The 23,535-nt window shown below is 37.5% G+C and overlaps 1 protein-coding gene across 9 annotated transcripts in view; it reads left to right on the top strand.

Moving 5' to 3' along the window:
- Positions 1-23,535, top strand: part of NAV3 (neuron navigator 3) — a 534,722-nt gene that overhangs the window by 456,464 nt on the left and 54,723 nt on the right. For 8 of the 9 annotated variants that reach the window (XM_027747750.2, XM_027747746.2, XM_039386754.1 and 5 more), the window contains 4 exons: positions 10,797-10,935; positions 14,218-14,494; positions 16,607-17,312; positions 18,852-19,340. In XM_027747750.2, coding sequence (XP_027603551.1) covers positions 10,797-10,935; positions 14,218-14,494; positions 16,607-17,312; positions 18,852-19,340 — 1,611 coding nt within the window. The remainder of the gene's footprint in view (positions 1-10,796; positions 10,936-14,217; positions 14,495-16,606; positions 17,313-18,851; positions 19,341-23,535) is intronic. The other variant, XM_027747755.2, reaches the window with a different exon arrangement.

Raw genomic sequence — 23,535 nt, 5'->3', positions numbered from 1 at the left:
CTCATAGCTCCATCATAGTTTGCCCTGTCATAGTCCAGAAACCTGAGCAATTATTGTGCCTACAACTTACTCCTACAACACCTCTCTTCTCCAGATTTCTAAAAGTTGTGTAAGAATTAGGTTGAAACCTCAAGTAATAGTTCCATAAGTGAGCTCCTACCATCATTGGCAAGATGATAAACACGTGGTACAGTGAGTTTTTAAGAGATTTTGGGACCAACAAAGATTGGTACCACTGGCATATGGAATAACAAATATGTTTGAAAATTTCTGGCATCAATGACAGTTGGGATCTCTGGGCACAATTAAATTACCATTACTATCAATGATTGCTGTTAATGACCATGTGAAAAGTAGCAATGTAACATAGGGTGCAAATGAATAGCATTTAGATTTGCTGCAAAAGTCTGGCACAGGTTAGGATTAAAGATAACATTAAACCCTTCAAACAGAATTTATAATGTCAATAATCTAATCACCAAGTTAGCTCTGTAATGTAGAGCAAGAAAATGTTGAACATTTGAGGAATTATAAAAAAATATCAAATATCAAATAAGTGCTTGCATAGTCTCTGCAAATAAGTTTGGTTCTGAAATCCATGTTTTCTAAACTCAGCAACCTGACCTTCATGGGTGAAAAGGCTAGAAGGAATTAAAAATCTCAAGCTTGAATAAAAATGTTCCATGAACAGAGAATAAAGATATGCCTAAACTGCATTAAACTTTTTTTTGCTTTTTTTTAAGCAATCTGATTTTATTTAGAGAGTCTTGAATTTGTCTGATATATTTAATTCATATTGCACATCTCCTCTCAGAGATCCTTCTGCTTTACCCCTGTCTTTATATAACTGTGTATTTGCTTGAGAGTTATGGAATATGATTTTTTGCGCTTTAAATTTTCTGAGAAGTTTTATTTAAATCAGCCAGTTTTACACAGGCAGTGGTGATGAGCAAGCCCCTGAAGGGCAGATGCACAGACAGGATGAGTATTGAAGCCTTTAGTCCTTACTAAATGATGCTAAAAATCAGGTCATGTACAGGCAGGACAAAGTCCCTTCCTACTTTCTACTAAAGCAGGAAAGACCTGGGTCTTTACTCAGCAAAATCTGGGAAAGAAGCAAGATGTGTGAGAGACAATCCGGACAAACAAAACAAGAGAAGAAACAGCTTTGTGTTCTGCTTAACTTATCCTTTACCAGACAGGTTGTTGTCCTGTTGTTGACTACAAGCAAGTAATCCTATTAGGCTTCAGGTAAAAGGCTTAGCTTGTTATCTGAAAATATTTGTGTGGATCAAGCTTTCAAAGAGTTTCAAGGGGAAGATTTTTATTAAGAGGCCATTTAGGCATTGAACTAACACCTTTTCCCACAGTCACAACTTATTGCTAAACTCAACAAACCAGCACCTCATCTTGAGACCTACACAGAAAAAATACTTTGTACAAGGGTATGCGGGAGGAAGCCCATTGCTTCCAGTCACTTCCCAGATTAAACTCATCATACACTTCCAGAGGCACTGCGTTTCTGACAGCGCTCATGAGTTCACGGTGTCCCACACCTGGCATCCTCTTCTTGCTCCTTGGAAGGCAGTGCAAGGCTGCCAGCCCTGGGTCCATGTTGTGGTAAGGTTATCACGGAGTGCTGCACCGGAAGACAAGGATAGGAGGTGTCCCATCCTATGTTGTTACTTTCAGCCTACAATTGTAAAAGATGATTAAAAAAAAGCCGAGTGAAATTACGAATTAAATATAATAATTTTGGTTTAGTCTTTGCCTACCACATCTTTTCATCTTAAGCAAACGACAATATGGGGTAACAAATATCGCTCAAAGACAAAACCAACTCCAAACCTTGCTTTACCACAACAGCAAAGCTGTGTAAAACTTCTGGATTTAAATCTTGCTATTTCATGGAGGTTTATAGGATGAGTATCATGAGCAGAATGAAGACAGTCTTACTTATCATTCTGCTAACATAGTCATGTACACTGTTTTTTTCAGATTGAGTTTGGTCAGTTGCAAGTAGGAAAAATAAATATCTGCTTCTGCACATAAGCAAAAATGGGACAGTAGTTCTGGCAACAAATATTCTTAAGCATGAGAGACAGTACACAACAGAGGATGCTACCAGTAAATCAGGAATTTGACATCAGGCAAATAATTACTGGGAATAGTTCTCCTCTGAACACTTATTCAACTGATTTTAATTAACTTGTCTGAGTCTGCATTTGAAAAATTTAAGCATCTCTTGGATCCAGTGTGTAGAAAATTTAACAAACAGCAGCAGGAAGATAATTCCTCCAAAAGATTTTCTCCCTTGGCTTGTTATGATATTGTCAACAGCTCTTGATGGAATTACTTCCTTACATCTTGTTTTAGCCCATGGATTGCTTAATATATAATTAAATATAGATGCTGTGTGTCTGCCTCGTGTAAAAAAACCCTGTACTTTACAGAAATAAAATATCTTCCTTGTTGGATATTTATAGTTTTATTCAAGTAACACTTGCCTAAATTCCATTTTGCAAAATTTCTTCTGATTCTTGATACATTCTATTATGAATTTAGAGCTAGTTAATGACTTTCTGCTGCCCCTATCATGTCAGATTAAGTGTTGTATTCATAAATAAGTGGAAACCAGAAGGGGTTCTTATTCAGATCCTGAGGTATGGGTGTGCAGTTTTACAAGGTATGTATAATTATCTCAAGGAATGTAAATCTTCCATCAGTTCATTTTTTTATCCTTGCAGGCACTGGAACTAAATTATTTCTTAAAGCTTGGAAGAATATGGAAATTCACTGACCTTGCAAAAATGCATTTTGCTCTAATTGTGCTCTTGGGCTAGCAGTAATTTCTGTAGTAGGATATAATTTTCTAATTGGATCATCTTATAAAAAAATGTCCAACATGAAATAAAAAAATCCTTCCAAAGTGATACTACATGAAAGCAGATGCATAAATGCATTTCTATTCTTTTAAATTGTAAACAATTTTCCTTAGAATATGCTGAGTGCATCCATTTTGAAATGTGCATGATTTTCTATCATGATTTTCTATCATGATTTTCTATCTATCATGATTTTCTATCTTCAAATTAATTCAGGATTAATGCTTCAAAGGTTGCCTTGTTTGGGTATGACAGGTAATGCATTACACTTGCTGAGGAAAAAGGGGTGAAGTGGGAGTTGAACTGGCTATGTTTTCATTTAACTAGGAGCATAGAAAAGCTATAATGAAATTTAAAGCTCCTGCAAGTTTCTGGTTTGATTCAGGACCTGGGCTTTGGCTCTCACAGTCTGTGGAATGAAGCAAAGTATTGATTTTATGAACTCTGTGCCATCTTGTATCTGCCCGTGAAGGGTCAATGTGGCTGTTTCATGAATAATGAGCAGCTGAGATCACAGTAGAAGATTTAAAAAGGATTAATTTATGTGGAATTGAACTTTGAAGGAGAAACTTTGCCAGCTGATATATTGACAACTCAGTTAGTGAGGAGTTGCTTTAAGTAAAACCGTCCAATTATTTTCTCGTCTTTTCATCTTAATAAGCTAAGAGATCATTTCAGTTCTCAAAAGTCAATTAGAGGAGTAACTGTAAAGTCTTTATATTAGGCTGAATTCTGCCTTACTCTCCTGAGACATGACCTGAAATATGGGTGTTAGAGAGGAGAGTTCATGAGCAGCCTGGGATACATGTTAATATTCACTTTACTGGCGTGCTGTAGAGAAGCAATGTCCACCTCCGTGGAGTGTGTTGTGGAGGCTGATTTTGCAGTGTGTTCCCTGTTTTATGTATTTTATGTGTGTAGAACTAGCTTAAGCACTGACTGATGGTCCAGGAGTTCCATCTTCCATTTGCAGGGTTTAACTTGTATGAATATAGTAAGTAAAGGTGTACTAAGTTCAGGCTTTCTACTGTGAGCATATAGTTTAAGTCCTTTACTTTGCTGTTATCTCTCCAGTCTTTCCTGCTTATGCTTTGGATGTACCTGCCTTTGTTTGTTAACTGCCTAGGTGATTAAATGCCAGCATTTGATTTCCTCACTCCTATTTAATGTAAATGCCTTGCACATCACTGACACAAATTGTGTTACACCCCAGGTAACCATTCACCTCACAGGTGGCTAAATTTAGGGATTTTGTATTTTTAGTGCACTGTAGGGTAATTGAGGGTGTCCCAGTCCTAGCCACTGCAGTAGACTAATATACGTACGTCTTATTTGGAAACCATGGAAGGAGGTTATACTAATCAAAGAAATTGCTGGTGTTTCTCATACCTCTGCTGTTTCTATGAAAAATTGTTAGACGACATTCATAGGCTCTAAGAGAGAGACAGGGAGACCTGCATCATCTCTGGATTCATTGACATAAAACAAACAGCTGTGTGCAGCCAGAGAAAGGGATAACACGTCACAGCTCACCATTGATCTGCTCTTAGTATAGATTTGTAGATCCTCAAACACACATTCAGAAGTCAAGTTTCTGTTTAGCCCTGAATGTTATTCTTTTTTCATGATCTCAGTTGTCTAATTTGTCCTCTAAAACCATTCCACCTAGCAGCAGAAACACGTTTGGGCACTGCCTTGCATGTACCTGCCATGGCAATGAATGCTTTAGAGGTGTTTAAAAGGGTTTTCAAAATTTGAAGGCTCAAACTTGCTATAAAATGTCAATAAAGGTTGTTTCGCTAAATGTGTTCAGATTCCTAAATCCCAAATCCATACACAAGTCCCTGGAGATGTGTGAGTTCCGCTGTTCCACTGGCATTAGCAAGAAGGTGACTAAGGAATGTGACTAAGGATTTATAATTTCTAAGACACACAGGGATGTGTGTCTAATGCTGTGGTCTAAAGCCCTTCATGTGCAATACAAAGCTGTGACAAAGTGCTATTTTCATTGTTACAAACCTCTCTAGATAGAACAGTTATTCTGATTAAATGAATACTTTCAGAGGAAAGGTTTTGGTTTTGTTTTCTATTTTGAAAACTGTAGATCCTGCTTCTGCTTACAGAAATGGGTAATGAACCAAAAAAAAGAAAATTGCCATCAAATGGTCAAAATGCCAGAGGCTAGATGCATTGAAAGAACCATAATTTTCCAGAATCCATGATAGCACATTGATTGGCGTCTTGCTGCCTTCATATGTCTGATGACCTGCTTGTGAAAAGCTTTTTCGTTTGCATACTTAGGCCACTTTGGCTGGAGGTGTACTCAAAAATTAATGAAGTATGCCAATGTTGAAACAAATCCCAAGAATCAGCTCAGCTTATCAGTATGATGGACTTCAGTGAGCTGGCGAGTTTAAGGGCTCCTAGGAAAATGCTGGAAGTAGAAACAGAAAGGGGGGAAGGAGCAATGATTGTGGTTGGGTGCTCTGTCATGTCTTGTCTGCAATTAGACCACTTTAATATTCTGAGACAAGTACTTTGAAAGGAGAATATTTTAGGTATCCATGGAGCTAATACATATTGTCAATACCACTTCCTCTTGTCATGTACCTTCAGAATTCATTGCTTTCCTAAAGCAGTGCATTTTGTATTTTCAGTCATCATGCAAAAATCTAGAAAAATGTGTTGCATATTTTCTGCAGGTCCTTATTATGTGGGCTACAGTCAAATCGCAACTTTGCCCTAGAGTTCTATTGCTTACCCACCTGCTATGTGAAATAATGTCTTATTTTTAGTATAAAATATTCCTTGTTTGGTTCATAGACGTCAGCATGTGAACTCAGAAAAAAAACCAGATACTTGCAGAAAGCAAACAAAAAAGTTTCATGGGCACAGCTGAATGCAACTTATCTTTCTGTTTGAGGGAATACTTGTTGGAATGCGTTTATAATCTTTGTTCAGCTCTACATACTGATGTTAAGTACTGGGTATTTTGACTTCAGACACCTTGCTATTTCCAGGACAACTATGTGGTAGGGAGGTCAATGAGAGGATTATTATGAGATCTTTTCAGTACAAGCATACACTAATGAAAGCGAGACAAAGAGTGACAGTGGAAACTAACCAATTGTGTAGATAGCAAGTTCTGCACTTCTCAACTTTATGGAGTATTTGACATGATCAAGGAGTCGAAACTTTGCTTGAAGCATTTGGAGCAATTTGTGGAGCTCTAGGATGTGTACAATATTCATAGCCACCTTCCTGATTATGGACAATGTGGAAGTCTTCTCCAGCAGAAGTATTATTACTGGGCAAAGTCAGCATGAGGTGTGTTTCTGGATGAAGGCTGTAGGACAGTGATCATCAATCTAACCAGGGTATGGGAGAGAAGCCACTCTTTGATACCTATCACATGGTTGGGCACACTTGTTCTAGCTCCCAAGGTAGAGGGACATTCCTATTGCTGTACAGCTTCCCTGCTCAGATTCTGTGTGAACAGAACTTAATGAGGTTGCAGAAGCACTCAGAAGTAACAAAAGGGTGGCCTTTGTAACCTTAAGTTAGATTTCTCGTGCATATATATTTTTGGGCAATCATCTTTGGACAATCATGGCTGCTCAACAACATTATTTTTTATAATGTGTAGATTGAGAGTACTCAGTTTTAATGCAGTTAATTTGGCATTTTGTGTATTCCTTGTTATTTATCATAATAATAGCCACTCATTTTATTTATCATCTGCCATTTGAAATTTTTTGCATTTAAGATGCTTTCTAGTGCATTGTCTGAATATCCACAGAATCTTTTTTTCAAACTCATTTATGCATGTATTTTGTCCATTTTAGAGATGTAAAGCTGAGGTGCAGGAATATTAAGGCCAAAAAAGAGCTGCTGAGTTTTGATGTGCAATTTGAATTGATGGTAACATAAATTTTAAGATATCACTGCAGCTAACTGTAGGTTCAAAGCACACATTTCCGTGCATTATATCTTTACAAGTCAAATGCTAAGCTCTAAAGGAAACTAGAAGCTCTTTATTGGTGTCCAACTTATTAAAAAATGTTAAAGCAGTCACCTAATATCTTGCAGGTTGCAGGAAGTTTGGTACACTACGGGCTTCAGTCATGCTTCATATAGTTCCTTTTGTTACAGAACTTTCAACTTCTTTGAAAAATGACAGAAGGCATCTTGCTTTAATGCAAAATTCAGATTCATCCCTAAAGCAGACCTCTTACAAGTACTAAATTAATGAAGTGTTTCTAGATAAAAAATACTATGTGGTTGTGTTATCAAAACCTGTGGTGTTATATTATATTCACAGTGAGAGTAGTGGCTACTGGACTTCGTTTGTTCTCTGTTTGCTGATTTGAACCCAGACACAGCAGAATGAGCTGAGCTGCTGAGAAAAAATCTCAGACATATGCAAGCAGTGATTTTGAAGAGAATTATGAATTATCCAGATTTAAGACGTTTTCTCTTAGAAATAGCAAATTGCATATTTTTAATGTGCAGATTATGGCTTGCTGAATATTAAGGTTCTTCTCTAGATCCTCTTGGTATTCGGAAGTTTCTGAATGAAAAGGTTGCCAGGACTTGTCAAAACAAGGCACTTTTCTCTTAGCCTCAGTCTCCCAGAAAGCTGAACAGCATTTGCTGACATTTTCTTTTAAAGAAATCAACCACAAGACTGACACCAAACAAAAAGAAAAGCAGATTTTGCTTAAGCTGTAAGTAGCTAAAATGTGGTTTTTAAAAGCAAAGTGGTGTCAGGCATTAATAGGCAACAGTACTAACCAAACCTGCCCTAGACTATCTAGGATGTGTGAAAAAGAGAAAAGTAAATGGAAGATAAAATAAAAATGAAAGATGAATCTTAGCCAGTATATTAAAAGCCTGTATTAAGTCCCTTAGGTACAGTTTGACAATGCATATTGTTTTGTTAAGAGTTAGGAGGAACAAGAACTAAAATTATAGTTTGCTGCAGACTCCCAAGAATGGGTATTCAATCTCAAAGTGATGCACATTTAATTTTATCAGATATTTTTGTCATGTATTTGCCAGTTTAAAGAATAAATTAATATGAATCATCAAGATTTTTTTCCAAATTGTAAATAAGACATTTTCATTATCCAAAAAATAACTATTTACTTGTCTGATGCTGTCTAGACTTGGGAAAGAGGTCTGTAAGTGTAGAAACAGTGAGAACTGAAAGATAAAAAATTTAGCTGCATAAGCAAGTTAAAACAACTCTGGACAACGCACTAAAATAAGTACAAACAACAATTTTCATTGCCAAAAGGGTGGCTGGTCTGTTCTGCTGGAGTTTTCAATTTTTACTATGTTTTTTCAAAAGGCTGCTACAAAGCATTAATTCAAGTTGGAATCAGTTTCTCTAATAGTCCTTAGAAATATGCCAGTAGGAAAGAGGGTTTGGATATTCCTGTTTTTTACAGGCATACTGAATATTAGCAAAAATTTTGGTGTATGAAAGCCCCCAAATTTAGAAAACTTCTTGAGAATCTATCATAAGAGAAAAAAAATCCAGACAAATATAGTGATGACTCTGAAAGGTCAGAAGTGGAGGTGTCAAAATAATCTTCTGTATATCTTACAACATGGCCATGAGTATTCCCAGAACCCACTAATAATCCACTGATGAGTGAAGTGTGATGAATGTGAAACACCAGAGAAACCATGATAGAAAGGAAACATGATTATAGTAATTTTTGCCTGAAAACTTCAGCTGTAAAGAATATAGTTTTATTTCATGAATCAGCTGAACTATTTAGACCTTAGAAAATGTGAATCTTCTTACAGAGAAGCAGGAGCACAAGATTAAGTACCAAAAATTAAAATAGAATAGAATAACAAACATATATGGAGAAACAGGATGAAATGCTGATCTTGGTCCCTAGGATCTTAGGTAGACTCAGAAAACTGATGGTCAAATATTAGTTGACATGAATGTCATACATTAAAAGGTCGTGTTGTTTCTGAAAGTACCTGATATATCTCATTTTGGATCTGCCTTATGATTTTTTTATAAATGTATCTTTTGATGAGAGAATATTATCTTTTCTAAAATGTAATCATATTTAATATCATTATGTTTTTATCCATCTTTAATGTTCTCAGTCTTAACACTATTCTAAAGGTATATTCTCATGTAGCACACAGCATTTGAATAATGACTTTTTAACATCAATGAAATTATGTATCACATTAGACTGGAAAATACAGAAAGCATAAATGACTAGTGCTTCAGAGATGGTTCTTGGATGAATGTGGACAGCCTATAGTGTATGATATTACAATTTCATTACTATATCACTTGTGTGTTTATTACCTGTAAATGTAGCAGAAGACATATTTATTTCTAGTCGTTGTACTCAATGGTGGAAAGTACAGCACTATAATAAACTCTTGCCCTCTGAAACATGTTTATCTTGTCACTGAGCTGGCTTACTAATGTGATTTTCTACCTTTTGCTAAAAGAAGGTAATGCTTACTGCAGTTGCTGTGATACAGGACTAGTGCACTGAACCTTCTAGTGCATCAGCACACATTTTGTGCCATGCAGTTCACTGTCACTGCTGCTATCTCCCAAAACCCCAAATGTAAAATAAGGATTCAAGATATTTTCCTTGTTTGCTCTGAATGATTAGTAGTAATAGTACTGAGCTTTAATTTGACTGTGGGATTGGATTTTATTTTTTTTCTAAAAAGCAGCTCATGATGTAGGCTACAGCAAGGATATTATGCATTCTATTGTGTTTTGCACATTAACAGCATGTATAAACACCTAGCTTTGTCTTTCTAGAAGTTATATGTCAAGAAGAGGCTTCTCCTCTAGGAGAGGAAAAGACATAAAGGGACACCTTCAGTGGACAGTTTATCTCACAAACCTGAGACATTTGAAGTCAGGATGAATTACCTCCTAGAGGAGCCTGCTTTTTATACTGGTTAGAGAGGACGTCTAAATAGGTTAAATAAGATACCTAATTTTTATATAGTTAAAACTATAGGAGATGAACCTCGCCGCAAGTGATGAGGTGATTTTTTTTCAAACTTTTGGCCTGAGAATAATCCAAAAAAAGATTAACAGGTGATGTAGCAAAACTGGTAGTATACTGCTGTATGTGGCAATGAGGTAAAAGTCAAAATGTAATGCCATAGAGAAGCAATTCTGTAGAGAAAGGTCTGAGTAACACAGATCAACCTCCCTTCCATACAAAAGCAAGGCTTTTGTGAAAGTTGTTAATGACATTTCTGTAAGAGTAGCCTTTCTCTCATTTGCATCTTCTGCCTCAATCTCCTAAAGCAGAAGAGTTGACAGTCTGTGTTTCTTGAGAAATGTAATGTGTTCTCTGTCAACTCCAGTGACTGTATTCTCATGGGTTCCTATTTTGATGACATTGCACCCACTGGACAAAGACTGAAGACAAGAAAATAAAACTTCTGGAAATACTGGCTTCCTTCTGACAGTTAGTCTGCAGAAGAGATACTCCTTTTATTTTTTTTGTAGCCTGAAAATTCATCAGGTGTTTTCCAACCTATTAATAATATTTTGGCTAACAATACCAGATAGGCTTAATAGATTTTCCTGCCAGTGTACTGAATGTGATTGCAATGAAGCATGAAACAACCTGTTTTAATGACTTGCACTTAGACCTGATGTTAATTTTTTTAAAGACAGCTGCATCTTTCATTAATTGAACAAGCAGCCACTTGACTTTAAGAGAATCATTAATTTAAAAGTCTGAAAAATAACATTCATTGTACATTAAGAAGTATTACTGAAAACTTTCTGGTAAATCTCTTGAAGAATAAGTAATCACGTACATTGATTTTGAAATGCTTTCTGCCTATTGACACACAGTATATAAAGTAGATGTGCTATTTTCTCTGCAGCTGGGATGACAGCAGCTCAGTTAGCAGTGGCCTCAGTGACACTCTTGACAACCTCAGCACAGATGATTTGAATACGACCTCATCTGTCAGCTCCTATTCCAATATAACAGCCTCTTCAAGGAAGAACGCTCATGCCCAGGTAAGTAGCTTTTCATTGCCATTTGTTGCAACAACCCACAAGCATGCAGAATAACAAAGGAAAAATTAACTATTGATGCCTTTGAAACAAATGAAATATTTGTATTTTATAAAGTCCTCTATTACACTTGTATGCCAGAAGCCCACGGATCCCACTGACCCAACCTTGAGCTGTCGGCTGACATCTGAAATTCCCTGCTCTCAGAGCGCACACCACTGCCGAAGGTGCTGGCTGGCGAGACCCTGCTCTGCCCGCCCTGGGGAGCCTCCATTGATCCGAGCCTCAGGAATTGCCCTGCTGTACCCTAACACAAAAACCCCACAGTATGACTGCGTCTGTGATGAGTGGATTTCTACTCACTTCAACCCATTTGGAGTATCTCTTTCAACAGATAACACAATTTAAAATAAGATATGTTTTTGTCTTTCCTGAGCTGAAACATACCAGGGAAGAAATACATAGGCTGTACTGTCCTCCCAGAGGAGCCCACAGAAAGTAGAGTGAAAGTAGAGTTTCTCTTCTCCCCAGTTAGGTCCAGGAATGAAAGTCTCAATGCAAGCTGACAATGCATAGTATCAAAATAGAGTTCTGAGTAGCATACAGCCACAAACTATAGACATAATACACGTGTGAGTGTATGTGTGTGTGTGTCTGTGTGTATGTGTGTGTATATGTAAAGATCTTGTGCAGGGTATCTCAGTGCTTTTTTGCAGCTCCCCTCAAAATTGCAAGTCATGAAAAAGACAATACAGACTGCTAGCAGGACTCGGTTCCCCCCCAAAAAGAAATAAAACCAGAAAAGTTTGTCCCAGCACAAAAGTATTCTTTGCCATGTCATCTGCTGTTTACAAGCAGGGAACTTCAAGACTGAACACTCAGCACAGGAGAAGAGTGGTTGCTTCTGGTGATTTGATGTCAAGTATTCAGAACACAAGACTGACATTTCTGATTCCATTTAGTCTCCTGCAGGCAGCCAGTGTCTGCAATTCAGAGATCTGTTTTGTAGACATACATTGTAACAGACTTTGTGAGCAGGAGAAAAATACATATTTGTCATTCCCCCAAAACAATAAGGAAATATAGTTACTTTTGGAATGAAAATTACTTTAATCTCCAGCAGGACAGGTATCAGACCAATGTTGTAGTCTTGCAAAGATATTCACAGAAATGCCAGCATTCTTCAGGCCTTACAATTGCCTTTCCCACACGATCAGGGTCTTCCATGGTTACTAACTGGAGATTAGACTCTTCCCTTTCACATCAACACTGACGGCCAGCTAGTTCTGGCTTGCTTATTCCAATGCATCATCATCAGGACTGGGACATCTCAGGCTGACTATTTAACTCTTTGTAGGTTTTTGGAGTGATCTCATGTTCTAGCTGCTCTATAAGCCTCTGTTCTATTTGCAGGTTGTTCAGTGATAGACAGAGATGCCACACATGTTCAAATTTTACTTTCATTCCAGAGTTGCTTAATGTTATGAAGACTAGGAACAGACTTTTATCAGGTATGCCTTTACCAGGCAGATTAACCAGAACTCACTGTACTCCATGCTAGCTGGCAATCTCAGTCAGAAGCTGAGATGAACAGAATATGCATTTTGCCAGCTATTTTCCAGGTGTAATACATGCTCATGCAACCCAGAGATCCCTTTCTCGGTCTTTTTAAGTGATTGGAACAGTGAGAGCTGGCTATTGCCTGAGGCAGAAATTGCATATTTTGTTACTGTTTTCTTATTAAAAGAGGATTAGTCACCATAATGGTGAAGAGAGGCTTTTAGAAAGTATTGTATTGCCATCTTTTGGAAATTATGAAGTTTGCTTTAAAAATGTGTAATTGTGTTTACAGCTATTTGTCAAAAAAGTTCTGGGAGCATGTTGTTACATGTTACACATTGTAACAATAACTGTAATGAAAACTCTTTTCTGAAGACCCTGCAATATTTTCTGTAGATGTTTGCTTGGCCTTTTTTTCCCCACTAATCCTTAGCCAAAATCTGTGCTGGCTTCTGCAAAGCACATATGAAATTATGGAAATGCAGAGAGCTTTTGCATTTTGCACACCTCAAATGACAAATATGTAAACAGGAACTGATTAATCTGTCGGTCACCTAATCAGTATTAATCCTACTTATGACAACAGTGCCTGGGAAACAGCCACAGAGGGGTCTCTGTGGTGAAGGAGTTGTGACAGCACAGGATTATAAATAGTCCATCCCTGAATGTGATCCACTTTGCAGCCTCTCTTAGGCTGGTGATACCTGAGAGCAGCACCATGTTTTTGCTGTTAAAGAGAGGCAGAGTCAAGCAGGACTGGTGAGATGGTAATGTGCAAATAAGGCTTCAGGCTGAGGTCAGGAGTCTGCAGGAAAACACAGGAGGAAGAGTCACACCGAACAGCCTGTCAGCACAAAGAATGCCAGTCTTGTCAAACACAGAGGGTAGGATCAGTCTCCATTGTTTCTATTTAAACCACTTTCACAGCTTCTACACTGTCTGTTTTGTTGGGCTGCTCCTTGCGGCACTCCCTTCCTTATACATACCTCAGGGAAAGCAGGTGTCACAGGAGCGTTAAGTCCTCATTGGTGCATCTTCCACATGGGTCTGAGTTTCAGAGTAAGCGTGAGCCCAGATGGTTGCCTTCACACTGCTCATGGGTAGCACTCACATAAACCTCTCTGCTGCTCTGCCAGCTGATATAGCTAGAGTGAGTCTCATGTTGGAAACAATTCATTTCTGTGGAGACAGACCAGTAGAATAGCCATCAGGTGTAGCTGAAGATGTTATCCTTGCTCACTTGTGGCAGAGCATACTCTGTGCTGTTGGAGAAATATTCCTAATTCAATCAGTGGAAGGTTTGGATAGGAAAAGGCAGGAAACTAGACTAGTAGTGTGTTTAGGAATTCTCTCATCCAAGCTTTTAGTAAAACCTCCCAGCATAGTGATTCACTTCTGAAATTCAGACAGAGTTGAGAAACAATAGGGTAACACCACTGATGATTAGAGTAAATTATGTTTCACTTCATTAAGATTTATCTGAAGGATAGGGATGAAATCTTTTGAAAATAAAAAAAAAAAAAAAAAAGAAAGAGAAATGGCTTCCCCAAAAGGGTATGTTTTTAAACTTTTGGAATGAGGATGCTAATGTTTTCAAAGGCAAGTTTCTGTGACCCTTGCTGCAAATAAATCAGTATGCTTATTCTTCTCCCCTCCTGTGATTTAAGAAATCAGCAAATAATGAAGATGCCTGAACTGACCATTTCTCGTGCAAATCTTTTGTAGCTGAAGACAGATTCAGAGAAGCGCTCAGTTACAGACAGCGAAACTTGGGGCAGCACTGAAGAACTGAAGAAACCAGAGGAAGACTTTGACAGCAGTGTAGACAGCAGTGGCAAGTGGAAAGGCCTTCCCTCAGGGCTGTCTGAAGAGTCAGAGAAGGGGGGCCAGAAAGCATCTGTCTCTATATCACAGACCGGATCTTGGAGAAGAGGTATGACTGCACAAGTAGGAACAACTCAGTCCAGGCACAAAGCAGGAACAAGCGCGCTCAAGACCCCAGGTAGGAAACTTCTGTAGTTCAGATTACAGTACTGAAAATCAAAGCTTTATGCTTACAATCCATCTACAAGTAGTAAGGAATCTTTAGTGTGCTAAAAATAATTGATGGATATTATATATTTGTAATAGACACAAGGAATTGGAAACATATTGATAGTTCCTCCCACAAATGACTGTAAGCCAATATTTTAAAATATACTAAATTGTTCATTTCTATAACTGTTAGTTTGCTGCACTGCATACTAATAATTTATTAATCACACATGAATGCATCCACAACAAAAACTGCGATTGCATTTTGTTGTTCTATCATTTGTGTATGTCAGCTTCTATTAAGGAATACTTAAAAGTATTTTTGGATTCATCTATGCTTTATCCTTGTTCTCTAGAAAACCTTACCTTTGATAATTGAACACATGCATAGAAATGACCAAATATTAGAAGCTGAGTCAAAAAGATTGAATATTCAAGTGACAATACTCAAAATTATATTTTTAGTTATTTCTGAACTAAAACTGAATTCCCACATTCCAGTTACTGTGGGTGTTCTAGAGATGACTATTAAGAGATAAAAAAAGTTGTAAAAACATGTCTTTTTACATGCTTTCAGTGCCAGATGCTTTCTTACTTAATTTTGGAAGGCCTCTCAGAAGTAGTAACCACTTCTGCAGTCTAGTTTTGAAGCAAAAACTCCAAAGCTGGTGGAAGAGGCCATCTCATGCTAATCCATCATTTTACTAGGGAAATGTGGATTCTTTGTAGGACATTTTCTGGAGCTTTGTTATATCCTGACAAAATAGTACATAATCATGCTTCAACCCCCAGTTGTAAAGGCAACTAACAAAGATTTCCTCAGAATAAATTCAAATCCTTCATGAACCACTTTTGTTTCTTTGCAATTTAGAACTGCTAAATGTTGGTCAGACTCTGGTCTATAAGATCCCTGAGGAGTATTGCCATGGTCAGTGATCATATGGATACAGAAATTACACCCTTCTAATATCAAGTAAAAATGGAGATACCAAAAGGTTTACTGCATGCCGGGCTGTTTCCCAGGCCTGTTTAGCTGATGATGAACAGGCAGCCACTGTGCAACACAGAATTGAGGCCTTAATTTTTAAAGCATATACTAATGATCTGTATGTTTACCAGGTCTGATCTGTATCATGGCATGTGTAGCATAAAATGTGCACTGGATAAAAACAGGAGTGGATTTAGTTCTGACTTGCAGGTGTTGCTCTTTGTTACATTTTAGTTTCTTAAGAGAAACTAGGTCACCCACTTCCAAATTTTCCATAATCACTTGAAGAGTAAATTAAAAAATTTATGTGGAGTGAAATGGCATTTTTTATCTATTTGTAAAATAGGAAGAGGGTACTTTCTGTTAAAATAGAACATCTTATGTCAACTTTTCTGAATGTTACAATAACATTACATAGAAATATATGTTATATAGTTATGCGCCTGTTCAAGACTGAAGACAACCTCTCAGAAAATCAAAAATCTTGAGAAGATATCAAGGATATGACAAAGACTATATAACATGTGTAATTTATATTGTTATAAATCAAGAAGGTTCATACCATGATAATGTAATCTCTCCCTGATAATTTCTGTAACAAAAAACAGAACAAACTTATTCATAAGCTAAACAAATGTAATCAGTGAAAACCAAAGAAGTCAATAAGTACCAGTAATTTCTACATGCATAATTAATGTCATACTTTGGGAAATTTTAATTAGATGCAATGTTTTATTTTCAAGTATTATTTCTTTCATATAGAAATACTATTAACACAAAAAATAAGTCAAATAAAATTCCTTATAGTTCATTCAGGCTAATTTTCTACAACTACGTTCTCCAGCTATATATGAAACTGCAAGTCCTCAGGGGAATTTCAGGCTTTTAATACTTAATGCTTACCTGAGATGTGTCATGCCTGCTACTGAAAGCTGATGGGAGACTAAAGGCCAAACTGGTCTGTTTTCTTGGGGCAATTTTTCTATTTCTGGTTTTTTTCATTTTGAAATTTTAATCATGTAGTGTTGGAATTAGATATTGAGACATTACAGCTTAAACACAAGTGACCTTTTCAAATGTACTTTTATTTAGGAAAAACCGATGACGCAAAAGCTTCAGAAAAAGTGAAAATTCCCCTTAAAGGAGCCTCCATACAGCGCTCTCCATCAGATGCAGGAAAAAGCAGTGGTGATGAAGGAAAAAAGCCTCCCTCTGGCATTGGGAGATCAACTGCTACAGGGTCATTTGGATTCAAAAAGTCTGGGTTGGGGTCTTCTGCCATAATCACTACAAGTGGAGCAACCATCACAAGCGGGTCAGCAACTCTAGGAAAAATGCCAAAATCTTCAGCCATTGGTGGGAAGTCCAACGCAGGGAGGAAAACGAGCTTAGATGGCTCCCAAAACCAGGATGATGGCATCCTGCATGTGAGCTCAAAGACAACTCTGCAGTATCGAAGTTTGCCTCGCCCGTCAAAATCCAGTGGCAGTGGGATCCCTGGCAGGGGCGGCCACCGCTCCAGCACCAGCAGCATCGACTCCAATGTGAGTAGCAAGTCTGCAGGTGCTGCTGCCACCAAACTGCGAGAGCCAAGCAAGATTGGGTCTGGGCGGTCCAGCCCTGTCACCATCAACCAGACAGACAAGGAAAAAGAGAAAGTGGCTGTGTCCGATTCTGAAAGTGTCTCACTGTCCAGTTCTCCTAAATCCAGCCCGACATCGGCAAGCGCCTCTGGCACACCAGGGCTCAGACAGCCAGGATCCAAATATCCAGATATTGCTTCCCCTACATTTCGAAGGTTAGTACATTTCTATGATTTCCTGAAGTTGCAATATATAAAGCAGATAGTTTCAATGTGTTAAAGTACTACGCAAAAAGCCTTTTTAGGGAATATTTTGTCACAAACAGAGAATCAAGTACAGAAAAATAAAAGGGTAATATTTTTCATACAACACAATTATTTCTTTAAGATTTAAAGACCTTCCCAGACCTGAAATGGCTGCTACTTGATCTTTAGGTACATTACCCTAACAACAGTTCGAAGCCTAGAAGTTGGGCTCAACGATCCTTATGGGTCCCTTCCAACTCAAGATATTCTATGATTTTATGTTCAGCCACATGAGAAGTTCCCTCTCAAAACTCTGGTAAACCCCCAAAGGGAAGAAGGACACTGTGTTCAGGCACATTCTATTACTGGAACAGGCAATGCAATATTCTGGATGGAGAACTGAAGAGCTCTTTAAATTGTAAAGATCTAGATTCGCTTTCACATTGTTGGCAGCTCCAGCTACAAACATTTCATTATCTTAGCAGCTTTGTTACATCTTTCGTCACAAACATTGGCAAGGCTAAATTTCGATTGGAAATGCCCTATTGTAGCATTTCTGGAAGTATAAATATGGATGGAGTGTAAATTGGGATGGAGCACTTGCACTGCTGGAGAAAAAGCCAATAGTGCCCTCTTGTGCCTAATTACCAAACAGCATCTCCAGGCTGCTGGGGATCTGCAGCTGAGTATTGTGGGCTTGGTAATATGGAAAATGGATTCTTTTGTTATTAGACATGCTTACTTTACATCATGATAGGTTTTGTATTTATTTACTATTTATCTATGAGCTGTGCCTTAATATTTTAAGGTGCTTAAAATATATCCAGAAATACATTAATGCATCACACGACATTTTAGTTCAAGTTTAGAGGATTTGCAATTTATTTTTCCATCATCACTGTAGAATTTTCTTCTTTAGAATTACTGGAAGAAATTATGTGAAATCCACTTCTGTCATTACTGCCCTTGGAGACAAACTGAGCCCATCTAGCCATAGTGCAGTTTATTTTGTCTGAGTGGTTACTACGTGACTGATGACTGCATGACCATCTGTGCAACAGAACAACAAGAGGGAAATTTTGCACAAATAATTCAATGTTTATTAAACTATGAAGGATTTTGCAAGTGTTTGTCGCAATCATCTTAGCAGATTTGAGAAGTGAGAGGTTTAAAAGCTAATGACTTGGGAACGCTTAATTACTGAATTTGGGTGAAAGTGTAATCTGTTTATGAACTAAGACAAAACTGTGATTATTTTACCTCTCTCTGGGAGGGTCTCTATTTGCAAAGAGCACATCTGAATAGGAGTCAATGAGAGCTGTATCTAAAGAAACAAACCCTGATTGTTGTGAAATGGTTAAGTAATTTTAATTTTGCGCTGCAATTGATCAACTAGGTAGGCATGATTTTAGTAGCAGTAATTAAAAATGTGTTTGGCTCTTAGGATGTTGCGCCATGAATGTTTAATGTGGCTATCAGTTTCTCTAAAGCTATTTGTTTTACATTTAGGTTGTTTGGTGCCAAGGCAAGTGGTAAAGCTGCCTCTGCACCCAGTACTGAAGGTGTGAAACCCACATCGGCAATGCCCAGCCCTAGTACCACATTGGCACGGCAAGGCAGCCTGGAATCGCCATCCTCGGGCACAGGCAGCATGGGCAGTGCAGGTGGGCAAAGTGGTAGCAGCAGCCCCCTCTTCAGTAAACCTTCGGACTTAAATGCAGATGTTGTAAGCTTAAGTCACTCCTTGGCTTCCAGTCCTGCCTCAGTGCACTCTTTTACATCAGGTGGTCTTGTGTGGGCTGCAAACCTGAGCAGCTCTTCAGCGGGCAGTAAGGACACACCAAGTTACCAGTCCATGACTAGCCTTCACACCAGTTCCGAGTCTATTGACCTTCCTCTTAGCCATCATGGCTCTCTCTCTGGACTGACAACAAGCACTCAGGAGGTTCAGAGCCTGCTCATGAGGACTGGAAGCGTCAGATCTACTCTTTCGGAAAGGTGAGCTTGCCTATAGATATAGTGACCACAAAATCAGTGAGAGGCAAAAGGACAGGAGCCAAAAAAATAATCCCTCCACCTGTTTTGCTAAAGGGACACTGTTTAATTCAAAGCTTAGTTCTTTTTGTAAAAAAAGAAGGAAGAAAAGAAAGCTGAAAGGCATTGGATGTGGAATCAACTGCCTAAGAAGTGCTTACAAGCACTTCTCCTATCTTGAGAAGTTTTTTTGTTTTCCTAGTTCTGGAGAACAACCAGAGAAAAGGGGAAAATTGTCTAATTAAAGGCAAATCTAAACAGCCAACAGCCACAAAATGATTCCTGCATGCTGGATCTACCTTCTGTCCCAGCAATTGGCAGCTCCAAAGATGTATCACTGCCCTCTTGTGAGCAAACCTTCAGCTGTGGGATCCCACCACTTTTTTTCCAGATTAGCTCAAAGCACAGGCAGAGCTGATTGGTCCTGGCCTTCAGCTGACCAGTCCTACCTTAAAACACTCAGTCCTGACAAGTTGCTTCTTACATGCTACTCATGTAATTATTACAGATCCTTACCGAAATGCACTTGCATTGGCAGGAGACAGTTGACAAGACGGGATCCTCACTATATACTCAGTCTTGGCCAAGTGTCTGGAACAAAGAAAAACAAGAAAGTGTTTTCCTCTGTTTGCTCTATTAAAGATCTTTTTGATATGTAGATGTTTTACCATATAAGTTACATTATAAGGAGGTGTAACCAGCCTGTATAGTTGTACCGATATTTTTTTCTTTCTTTTTTTTTCTTTTTCTTTTCCTTTTTTTTTTTTTTTGGACCATTTATTTGACTTTTGCAAGAGAGAAAAAAAAATCTTTGCTAGGCACTAAATAATTTTCGCTTCCTGTAAAAATTTTCAAGATTTGACCGTGAAGCTCTTATCTCACATGGGGGTCTGAAAAGTCGATAGTAAATGTTTTATTAGCCTTTGATCCAAAAAAGAAAATTATACTGAGTCAGTATATTTTAAACTTAGTTTTTATATTTTAAATTTAATTAGCTGTTTAACCACACAATCATTTAAAGTAAAAAAAGAGCTTTTATATACAATGTCAAGACTTTTTCCCCCTTTATATAAACCCCGAGATTTCTCAACACCAATCCTTTCCATATATAGATTTCACTTCAGAGAACCAGCATTAAAAAAAAACTGCAGTCAAAACCATAATGCTAAAAAACCCTTTGAAAAGTCTAGATGGAAACTTTCCACACATTTCATTCTCTTATATTACATTCATAAATATTACTATATCAGCTAATAAGCACGCCTCTCACTAATATAAATTCTATAGTGTTTATATAAATATAAACACTATAAAACATATATATGTACCAATATAATGTATGCTGACAACAGTAGATAAAAATACACTGACACAGGAGTAATTTGTAATTTGCACTGTGCCTTTAATTTTTAAATAGAAATTTGAATTGTGTGCCATGATCCGAATGTGACAATATTTCTTAGAAGGCCAATTATTAATACTTAGCTTATAAAATCCATCAGTCTACATATATGGATGTTGAGGTCAACAGAATGATGTAGACAGGTAGGAATTTATGCCAAAGAATATATTTATACAGAGGATGTTAAACATCACATTTCAAATGTTAATACCTTGGCATAAGCTCCTGAACAACCTCCACTACTAATACTTCATATATTTGTTCGGTGACTTAATTTCAGTGTTCCAAATACTTTGCCCTTGGCAATATTTTTAAGTTTCAGATTTGTGCATATGGGGATATTATGATTGAGTCCAGAGAGAGCCTTTTTTTATGTTGATCTGGCCTCAGAGGAATATATGTACCTTGAGTAAATGGTGCCATTTCTTGAATTATAGCCTCAATAGGGTTTTTGCAGTTTGTTTTTTCTGAAGGGTCTGATACAAGTGCTAAATTATTTCTAAACTCTTTTATACATTAAAACTTAAAAATAGTAAAGTATTTTTTCCACAACGGAAGCATTAATTTGCTATATTGGAGACAGATAAGTTTGGCAACAGATTATATCCCTTTTCCTTTGTAAACTCAGATTATATTTTAAATGCCTCTTGCGATGCTAATTATAGCATGGCATGGCATAAAATATTATCTTCAAAGAGGCCTTTTCTTTTTTTTCAGTCACTTTAGAGCTTGCAAAAGACTGAATCAGCAGTCTGTGTAGTCAGATATACTAATATAATGAAGAGACAAAATCAGAAAGACTGAAGCGTACAATGAGATGCAACTAGGAAACAATGTTAAGCAAGCAGACAAAGCCTGGGAAAAACTGAAAGCTAACGATAGATGATAGGGAAAAATGTGGCTTTGCTTCACTGAAGCAAATTTGAACTGCAATTTGATAGATAAATGTCACTAATGGCAAGCATACTAAGAGGAAATGAAAAGGTTAAAGATTACTCCAGTTTATTGGTCCTGATGAACTTTTCATTTATCTACTTCTGAAATAACCCTGCAGTCATTAGAAATGAAGAAGAGTTTTCAATGGGTCTGTGCTGATGGAGTGAGGAGGAGACCTGGCACGGAGAGTGAGGGGATTACAGGAAGGCCGCCTTGCATGGAAAGAAGATATTAAACAAAATGGGTTAAGGGGCAGATAACATGGGATAAGTCATTAACAGTCTTTTAAATAAGACTAATTTAATTCATTTGCAGCAAAACAGAATTTCTGAGTACAGGAAAGGAATTAGTAGATGCAATAAAAATCCTGAACTTAGTAGAGCTTTAAGTCCTATTCCAAATAACATTCTTATGAGCAAACAGGGAAAATAAAGATGCTTGACTGGTTGGTAAAGACTTATTGAGGATTAGTGATCAAAAGCTTGTTAGTCTGAAGGGATATAACACAGCAGGATATATTTGCACAGTTACAAAATGGAAAATGGTGAGGCTATTTTGCAGAAAGTGTCTAAGGAGTTATAGTGCCATTGCTGAGAGAAAACATTTTGAAAATGAAAATATCACATATAAGTTTTGGAAAGTAGCTATCCCACTCTACTTTTTCATGTTAAGGCTTCAACTTGAAGACTTGGGGACATGAAGTTTTAAGAAAGATTTGATGCAGCTGAAAAGAACCCGGAAAATGAGAACAAAATTTCTGAGTTTTCTGTGAAGGAGAGTAGCCCTTGACTGCCTGAAAAAAATCAGTCACTTGCCATGGAGACAGCAAATCTGCAAGGTCTCTACTATATTTGTCTACATTGCCCACAGACAGTCTTCAGGCTACCTATTGAGCCATGGTATGGCATTAACACAGAGCTCCCTGACAACTCCTGGAGTGAAGTGTTGAAGTTTACTGCAGCCAAATTTTGTATCATTCAATGAGATTCTTTTACATTGTAATAGCAAGAAAATAGGCTCAGTAAATACTAAAAAATATTTGCCTTTTCAGCAGATTTTGCATCTCTCAGACTGGTTTTGCACTAGCAGTGTTTATTTAGACAAGTCTAATTCTGTTGTCATGGCAGTATAACTCCCTGTATGGGAGGACACTTGTATTTTACCTTGTAAAAATCTAGAAGGATTAAAATAAAACATGCAGGTACCTATTCTCTAAAACAAAAACATCTTTAGGAGTTAATTGGTGAAATATCATTGCTTTAATTGTAAAATTTTCCAGGTGGACACATCACCACTAGTTCTTTCAAACACTTAATTGCTGTTGGGCATTGCAAATTTGTGACTTTCTTCTGCTTGGTCTGAGTGACACAGCAAGGGATGCTTAAAAATGCAGAAATATAGGAATTAACAGTGGTCTCAGCAGCAGTAATAGCTGCATTTTAAGATTAGCAGAGTGGAAGTGGTTTCTGATTGCGTAACTGGCTTTTTCTGGTTTGCTTTAGGAGAATGTTTCATTTTGAAGGCCATGAAAGTGCATTGAAATCCACTTATGCTCTTCAAAACTTTCAATTATTTTAAATTATCATCATAATTGATGGTTGTGCTTTTCAGGTGTGAAACATTACATCATGTATCAGATTTTCTTATGTCCTCAACCATTTGTAGAAACTCATTTATAAGACCCATATCAGCTTGGCCCAGACTGTCACAGACCTCTCTAGTTGTTTGTTAGCTTGCAATAATTTGTTTTACTCGCTAAACAACTCTGAAACAGTTATATATATAGCCCAAAGATATAGTATTATAGCCTCTTCCCAATGT

This window comes from Pipra filicauda, unplaced genomic scaffold (assembly GCF_003945595.2).
Source record: "Pipra filicauda isolate LSUMZ 115617 unplaced genomic scaffold, ASM394559v2 scaffold4_size7858003_pilon, whole genome shotgun sequence".
In the NCBI taxonomy this organism is placed as follows: Eukaryota; Metazoa; Chordata; class Aves; order Passeriformes; family Pipridae; genus Pipra; species Pipra filicauda.
The sequence above is the reverse complement of the archived record's forward strand: the minus strand, read 5'-3'. Positions and strand labels throughout refer to the sequence as shown.